Source organism: Barbus barbus, assembly GCF_936440315.1.
Source record: "Barbus barbus genome assembly, chromosome: 19".
Classification (NCBI taxonomy): domain Eukaryota; kingdom Metazoa; phylum Chordata; class Actinopteri; order Cypriniformes; family Cyprinidae; genus Barbus; species Barbus barbus.
The window spans coordinates 16216623-16225519 of NC_136747.1; the positions used below are offsets into that span (position 1 = coordinate 16216623).

Consider the following 8897-nt stretch of genomic DNA (forward strand, 5'->3'; position numbering starts at 1 on the left):
ATGCATCTGTTTGGAGGGATGAGGAATCTAAATGAAAGACTGAAACTATATGAGCATGCTGCGTGCTTGTCAATAAAAGAGCTGCAGGGCATCTTACATGATATATAGAACTCGCAATCCTGTTAGTATGCTGATTAAATAGAAGAGAGTGTAGGCTACTTATTAATAGATAAAACTGTCCAGATTGCTCACTGCTAGAACACATGTATTTCTACCAGATCAGTTTGTTGGTTTAATAATAGGTTGAATCAGTGCAGACCTAATTTTAAGTTTATTTTCTTTGGAATAAAGTGTCAAAGTAAAATTTAAGTAAAAACACAAATATAATGTAGTATAATAATTTTAAATAGCCTAATGTGTAAATATACATAAAGCATGTTTTAGCCCAAAGAACCCTTTTATGCCAAAAAGGGTTCTTTCTCCTTATATAGAACCTTTTTGGCTGAAAGGGTTGTTTGGAGTTGAGTAAAGAACCCTAGGGTTCTATATAGAACCCCAAAGAACCTTTTTTTCTAAGAGTGTATATATGCCCTTTTAAACGTCAGTTTTTTAACAAGAATTCCCAGTATTACATCTCAAAACTTTAAGTACACACAACATAATTGTCCAGTGAATTTCCTAGACACATCCAGCTCCTCAGAGGACCCTGTTTCATGAGTTGACCATTTATTATTGTTATGACCTCTGATTATAAGTTGATTGTCTGTCAATTAAATAAATAAATAAATGCATACATAAGGGTTTTGTTTTTCTGTGCATATGCGCTAGACCAGCACATTGTAACAGCAATCAAATTCATTCAGATCGTTAAATCAATGGAAGTGTTCACCTAAAAAGGTTTTCTTATTATTTTCTTACATTTTTCCAAAGCCATATGCTGTTGGAACACAAAATGAGAATTTTGAAGATTCATTGCATGTTTTGAATGCAATGACAATTCGGTTCTTATTCTAAAATCAAAACAGTTATTGTCACGAATCCTGGCCATGCTCTTCCGTTAACTCGCCACCAGATGTCACTCATTCACCACATGGACTTTTCACACTACACAACACATTGGACTCCATTTCCCACTATGCATTGCACAGATCAGCTGTCACCATTCACTCATCACACACACCTGATCACCATTTCACAATCACCATCACTCTATTTAAGCCTGGGATTGCTCTTGCTCAGGGCCGAGTATTGTTAGCGTATATCACTCCCCAAGCGATAGCAACTCTACAGAGCCATCATCCTAGTCTTGCCTTGTTTTCCTGCCGTGTCTGACCCTGCCCGTGTTTCCTGGATTAACCCTTCGCCTTGCCGTTTGGACTCTGTTTGCTCCCCGTTTGGATTATTGCTTCGACTCTGGATTATCTCTCTGCCTTGCCCCTTTGGATACTGTTCGCTCATCGTTGACCCACGCTTGCTCCACGGATTGCTCTGTCTTGCCCTTGCCATACCTGTTTGCCGATGTCTGACCCTGCCTGTTTCTGACCATGTTTTTTAATAAAGCCTTGCATATGGATCCGCATGTCTCACGTCTCGTCAGCCCCGTAACAGAATACTCGGCCACACAAGGATCCAGCAGCTTTTCCAGAGGACATTGGCCAGGTATGGACACTGCACGACTGTTGTTAACCCTCGAGCAGGGTTTGAGACCGCTCGAGGAATACATACAGGAGTACTTAGACCTCGCCTATTTTTCTGATCTGCCAGACTATGCACTAATAGACTTTTTTTTGTGAGGGCATTAATCAGCCGCTCAAGTCTCAGTTAATCCGCGAGGGTCCCCGTTCATCTCTCAGTAAATTTATGGACTATGCTTTGCTGTGTGTGGGCTCTCCGTTCACTGTGGGTGTCGCGGAGGAACACGGCACCGCACTCACTCACAAAATGGCGGCAGCAACAGCACCCCTTCACGTCATGCCTGCCAAGCCAGAGTCTGCTCACGTCGTCGCTGTCAAGCCAGAGTCTGCTCACGTCGTCGCTGTCAAGCCAGAGTCTGCTCACGTCGTCGCTGTCAAGCCAGAGTCTGCTCACGTCGTCGCTGTCAAGCCAGAGTCTGCTCACGTCGTCGCTGTCAAGCCAGAGTCTGCTCACGTCGTCGCTGTCAAGCCAGAGTCTGCTCACGTCGTCGCTGTCAAGCCAGAGTCTGCTCACGTCGTCGCTGTCAAGCCAGAGTCTGCTCACGTCGTCGCTGTCAAGCCAGAGTCACACCACGTCACAGTGCTCCAGCCAGAGTCTGTCACACCCAAGGATTCAAGGTCGGTCCTTCGAGTTCTGATATCCAGTATGATGGACCCACCACTGATGTCGGTGCGAGTAGCTGGCATTCCCAGGGCCTCAACCTTGGCTATTACAGAGACTGTTCCCCTGACCTCAGTGCTTCCCGTTATGGCGGTTGCCATTTTGAGTGTGTGGGCTGCACTCTGTGCTCCTGAGGCCTCTTCAGTCCACGAGTCTGCCCCAGAACCTCCAGAGGAGGCGGCGTCCACTGCAGAACCACCAGAGGTGGCAGCTTCCGCTGCAGAACCTCCCGAGGTGGTGGCGCCCACTCATGAACTCGCTGTCTGCCTTGTCACGGCCACGGAGGCCATTCCTGACCTCATGGTCTGCCCTGTCACGGCCATGGAGGCCGTTCCTGAACTCACTGTCTACCCTGTCACGGCCATGGAGGCCGTCCCTGAACTCACTGTCTGTCCTGTCACGGCTAAGGAAGCCATCTGTGAGCCCTCGCCCTGTCCTGTCACGGCTAAAGAGGCCGTCTGTGAGCTCACGCTCTGTCCTGTCACGGCTAAAGAGGCCGTCTGTGAGCTCACGCTCTGTCCTGTCACGGCTAAAGAGGCCGTCTGTGAGCTCACGCTCTGTCCTGTCACGGCTAAAGAGGCCGTCTGTGAGCTCACGCTCTGTCCTGTCACGGCTAAAGAGGCCGTCTGTGAGCTCACGCCTTGTCCTGTCACGGCTAAAGAGGCCGTCTGTGAGCTCTCGCCCTGTCCTGTCACGGCTAAAGAGGCTGTCTGTGAGCTCACGCCCTGTCCTGTCACGGCTAAAAACGCAGTCTATGAATCCTCGTCCTGCCCTGCCACGCCCCCTGAGATCATGAATGCTCTCCCTGTATTGTCTGTCTCTGCTCTCCCTGTGTTGTCTGTCTCTGTTTCCCCCAGATCTCAGACTCTGCCATGGTTTCCTGCCCAGTCTGCTTCCTGGCGAGGGTCTTCTGCTCAGGTCTGGTGGTCCTCTGCCCCGCCATGGTGGTCTTCTGCTCGGGTCTGGTGGTCGTCTGCTCCGCCGTGGTGGTCTTCTACTCCGGTCTGGTGGTCATCTACTCCGCCCTGGTGGGCTCCTGGTCCGTCTGCTCCGCCCTGGTGGGCTCTTGCTCTGTCCTGGTCTCCGGTTCCGCCTGGGTGTCCTGCTCTGCCGGTTCTGCCTCAGTCCCCGGTCTTCCCACTTCCTCATGGACCTGGCCCTCCGTCCCTCCCCCTGTTCCGCCTCCGCTCCACCGCCCTCCTGGACTATATAAGAGCGTCTGGAAGCCGCTCCTTGGGGGGGGGCTATGTCACGAAACCTGGCCATGCTCTTCCGTTAACTCGCCACCAGATGTCACTCATTCACCACATGGACTTTTCACACTACACAACACATTGGACTCCATTTCCCACTATGCATTGCACAGATCAGCTGTCACCATTCACTCATCACACACACCTGATCACCATTTCACAATCACCATCACTCTATTTAAGCCTGGGATTGCTCTTGCTCAGGGCCGAGTATTGTTAGCGTATATCACTCCCCAAGCGATAGCAACTCTACAGAGCCATCATCCTAGTCCTAGTCTTGCCTTGTTTTCCTGCCGTGTCTGACCCTGCCCGTGTTTCCTGGATTAACCCTTCGCCTTGCCGTTTGGACTCTGTTTGCTCCCCGTTTGGATTATTGCTTCGACTCTGGATTATCTCTCTGCCTTGCCCCTTTGGATACTGTTCGCTCATCGTTGACCCACGCTTGCTCCACGGATTGCTCTGTCTTGCCCTTGCCATACCTGTTTGCCGATGTCTGACCCTGCCTGTTTCTGACCATGTTTTTTAATAAAGCCTTGCATATGGATCCGCATGTCTCACGTCTCGTCAGCCCCGTAACAGTTATAATTATTAGATGGATGTTTGCAGTTTTGAAATGTGGTGATAAAACGTGAAAATCAATCACTTTTGATATTATTGATGTCCATCAAAGCTATTGCAAGGCTTTTGATAACACGGAATGCAGCATAAGTATATGAAACTGAGAGCAAATAAAGCCTTTTTGGAGCTTGAACGCTTGTGATTACAAACTTTCTTTGTCTGGAAAATATTTAAATATTCATCAAAATTCTCTCTTTATTTTCCTCAGAAAGAATAACAGCATACAAATGCAATTATATGGGTGAGTAAATAGCATTTTTATTTTTACGTGAACTATCCCTTTAAGGCTGTATGGTCCATCCAGATAAATTTTTCATCACAAGCACACACCACAAAGATCAAGATAGCATATCGTGCATATCCTCATCAACACAATACACTGCAAACACAACTGCATGAATTCCACGAAGAACGTTTATGGTGATTCCACAGATAAACACAGTGTGTAAGCCTGAACATTTATGACAGCATTTCATTTAAATGAATGATTCATGAGCTAAGGCCATTGTAAAACATTAAGTGACATTCCTAATCAGGATGTAGAGAGGAAATGTTTGATACGCAACGTGTCAGAGAAGCTTTTAGCTGGGGTTGTCACTCTGAACTCTGAGATTTAATTAATTAGAGATCCTCATTAACCGATTCCACACATGTAAGCCATTATACACGAGGCATTGTATATTTATAACCCTGTTCCAGACCAGCAAATATCTCACATTCAAGGTATTGCCTGAGGCATTGTGCTGTCATTTGGTCCTTTACATTCATATGTACCTGTAGTTACATCTTTCTAGAAGATATCCAAGCTTGAAACCACAATGTGATACTATTGCTTTTCCATGTTCAAGTGGATTCAAACCGAATCCAAGCAAATGGATACTTGCTCATACTATAAATACCAAGACACCATCAGCGGCATATACATGTCTGGACACAGAGTAATTTCATGTTTACAGGGCAAAATCCCAAATAGTATCTCTAGCTCACTGAGGTGTCTTGACCCTCTATGCTTGTTGTCCGCTGGGCTGGTCACCGCTTCCGAGGTCCGACTCGGCTTCTGCGCTTGCGCCCCCTCTCCTTGCAGAGAGTCTGTCCAGTGATTTGGGAGAAGAGTTTTGATTCCTTCTGTTGAAGCAGCTGGTTATGTCCGCTCGGAACGAGGGTGTGAAGAAACCATAGATGACCGGATCGCAGCATGTGTTGAGGTTGCCGAAGACGAAGAGAGCATGATGGATGTATTCTGGCATCACTTGCAGCATACGAGGCTGAAACCAGTACCAGATGCCAAGCAGGTAGTACGGTGTCCAGCACACCACAAATGACGCCACAATGATGATGGTCATCTTCAGGGTCTTCATGCGTGCTTTTGGGATTATGTCGGTTCCACTGCGTCTCAGACAAGGTTCCCCACCTACAAAACCCAGTGCAAGTTAGAAGTCTAGAAAATGGTGTTGTGTGACCTGCCTTATCATTTTAATCCAGAAACCAGTCAATGAAAAAGAAAAATCTATGCTCTCTGGTGAAATAACACAACTCTGTACTGCTGTTTGAATTGAGGACCCTGCATCGATCTGTATTACCACACAAAAGAGCCTCTAAACTAGTTTTTTGAAATTCACATTAAAACTGATGTAATTTGAGATGAGACTTGGTTTGATCAAAAATAACACATTAAAAGTCCAAATTCAAAGCAGCCCTAGAACCTGTCTCATTAACTGTAAGAAGTAAATTCTTCATCAAATTCAGTAGACTATGGAAATCTGGATGCAGTCACACTGTTTATCAATGACAGGTACCATGTCAGAAGAGAGCAAAAGTCAATTACCCTTTCCTTTACCACGAGGCATCTGGCGGTTGATTTCCACGAGGATTCGCGTATAGCAGAAGCTCATTACCAGCAGAGGGAACACATACAGGGTGACAAAGTGGAACATGTTGTAGGCTGTCTCCTGCCAGCGCTGCTGGAAGCTTCCATGAGTTACACACTGCACAAAGTCAACTCCTTCAGCCTTAATTGCCCTGAAAATAAATAACTGAAACGATAAAGAGCAATTTATAAAGAAAAGCAATAAACAGGTTTTTTTTTTTTTTTTTGTGGTTATCTGGGCCTTTGCCTTATTTCACCTATATGGAACACAAAAGGATACTTTTTTCATTTCTCATGCAAAGCTATTGTATGGTATGAAGAACACTTTTAAAATATGTCTATGGTGCTTTTGTGTCCTTTATAGAAACTTGAAAGCTCCGGTCTTCATTCATTGCAAAAAATTTCATCTTTTATGTTCCACTGAAGAAAAGTCCTACATGTTTGGAATGACATTAGGGTGAGTAAATGGTTTTTTTTTTTTTTTTTTTTTTTTGGGGGGGGGGGGGGGGGTAGACTAAACCTTTAATCACTTTGTAATCTGCTGATCAGCATTTTGTAGCTATTTTGCATAAAAATATTCACACATCTTCTACAAATAACTACATCATGTAAAATGTAAAGCCTCAAAGTTAGCAAATAGACTAACACCAAGCCAAAAAGTTTTCATGTCATGAATTGAGACATGAAATAGAGCATTGTGATGACAATGCTTTATTTCTTTTTTTTTAATGATTACATGATTACATGTAATTGACATAACTTAATGATTCTTCCTATTTCATCTTTTTCATCTTTTAATTGTTCCTTCTAAAATATCCAACACATGACACACAGGTAACCAAATAAAATATTAAATTTTTAGTAAATGTTTTATTTACATTTAATTTCACATATTTACGATTTTATTAATTATTATCTTTTCATTAAACTCACAAATCCCCTACAGTTCCTTGGTGATCCCCAGTTTGTGAAACGTTGACACTTCATGTTTTTAATAACAATGAATGGAATAGGCCTATATGTTTTTTCTTTCTCTTTGTATTTTTGTATCAAGATTATCATATTTAAATCAATGTGATAAACAAGTCTAAAATCTAAATAAAATAAATAATAATCCAAAAGTCAGATTATATTACCTAAAATGTGTAATATAGTGGATTCCATTATTAAATACAATTTTTTAATGTAACTTGGAATCAGTAGTGAATTCTGGTGTTCCCCTGAATTTGCAAATCTATTTTTGGGTCATTATAGAATGTAGAATATAGAAAGAACACATTTCGCTATCTCTGTTGAACTGCAATAAAACATTGTAAATTCTTGTCATTGTCTTGTTCATTCTTGTCAACCACTTTGTGCTTTCAGATTTGTTATTTTTTTAATTGTTTGCTCCAGGTCCACTTTATTTTTCTGTTTGATATACTTCTCTATTTTCTGCTACACGATTTATCTGGTTACTCAGACTGGATTCTTTATCTCTCTTTTAATGATTTTAAATGTCATGGCCACATCTACAGGCTGCTAAAAACGACATTACTGGAGTTAAGTGTGTGGAGAGAAACAGTTCTATCAGAGGGAAAGATAGGCCTGACAAGACACACTGACAAGATTCAACCAGGCATTTCAAAGGTTACAGCAAATTCCCCGGGACTACTGTAGCTTGACAAATAGGATCTATAATCAATGCAGCAAGAGCTCACTGAAGAATCACTGACCCAGTGTCAGTTATTGCAGCACTTTAAGCCACAACTAATTACTTAAATGAAATGTGCAAGCTTAGATGGCTTTCAGGAAATGCATGTTGTAGGCTGAAAGTGGAATTGAATTAACTTTGAAACTAAACTCCACTTTTTTCCCTCAGAGGTAAAATGTGTCATTGCACCATTAAATTAGTGTGATGATCTTTTTATAGTTGTCTCCTCATATTAAGCTGGAATAGGACGCAGTATTTTGAAAAAGACATGCATCACCGTCAACAAGTGTTTTCTAACACCAACATTTTCATCCATCTATAAATCCTCCGAGGCAGTATTGTGCTGTTTCATAACAAGACAAGTCCCACAGATGACAACTCCAATTAACATAATATCTCTTTCATTTACCTGCGGAGAGGCGAGCAGAATGCTGAGGATCCAGGCAGCCAGCAGCATCCTCCTGTTCCTGCGGCCGGCATCCAGAGCTTCCAGCGGGTGCAGGATTGCATGGTGCCTGTCCAGACTTACCACCACCAGGATAAACGCTGCCGAATGCATGGCAAAAAGCTTGAGGAAGCAGAGGATCTTGCACATGGCATTGCCGGCATACCACTGCACTGTGATATTCCATATAGCGTCCAGTGGCATCACCACAAAAGTCATGACCAGGTCAGCGGAGGCCAGGCTGGCAATGAGAGGCCGCAGGTGGGAGGCCAGGTGGCGTCCTCGTCCCCAGGTTACGCTGATCAACACTGAGAGGTTACTGATAGCTGCGAAGACAAACAGCACCAGGGTGGCCGCCACACGGAAGCGTGCAGCCACAGTGAATGTGGGCGTCTCCCAGTCTGAAGGAGCAGTGGTGGCGTTCAGCACAGAGGAGTTTTCCCAAATGCTTGTGGGACTCATTGACAGAAGAGACACGTTTCCTGACATCCTGCGAAAGGGGGAAAAAGAGGTTTTGTGGCATGAGCCACAATTGTTATTCTGTGAGATTTCAGTATCATATGGTCTCAATGTGGATATTAAGGTTAGATAACATTTAGAATTTAAGAATTGGCTACTTTTGAATTCATGATTTGAAATTTGAATTAGAAGAAATTTGTTCAAAATAAAAAGTATATACATTTAAAATTCTATTGGTAACGCTTTAGATTACAGCCCGCAATGTAC

The 8897-nt window shown here is 43.8% G+C and overlaps 1 protein-coding gene across 1 annotated transcript; it reads right to left on the bottom strand.

The window, feature by feature from the left end:
* Positions 1 to 5170: 5170 nt before the first annotated feature.
* Positions 5171 to 8660, bottom strand: LOC306885204 (gonadotropin-releasing hormone II receptor-like; the record flags this gene model as incomplete). Its single annotated transcript, XM_079441594.1, has 3 exons — positions 5171 to 5577; positions 5992 to 6199; positions 8136 to 8660. 3 exons carry the CDS (start codon positions 8658 to 8660, stop codon positions 5171 to 5173), a joined length of 1140 nt encoding a protein of 379 aa, XP_079297720.1.
* Between the last annotated feature and the right edge of the window lie 237 nt (positions 8661 to 8897).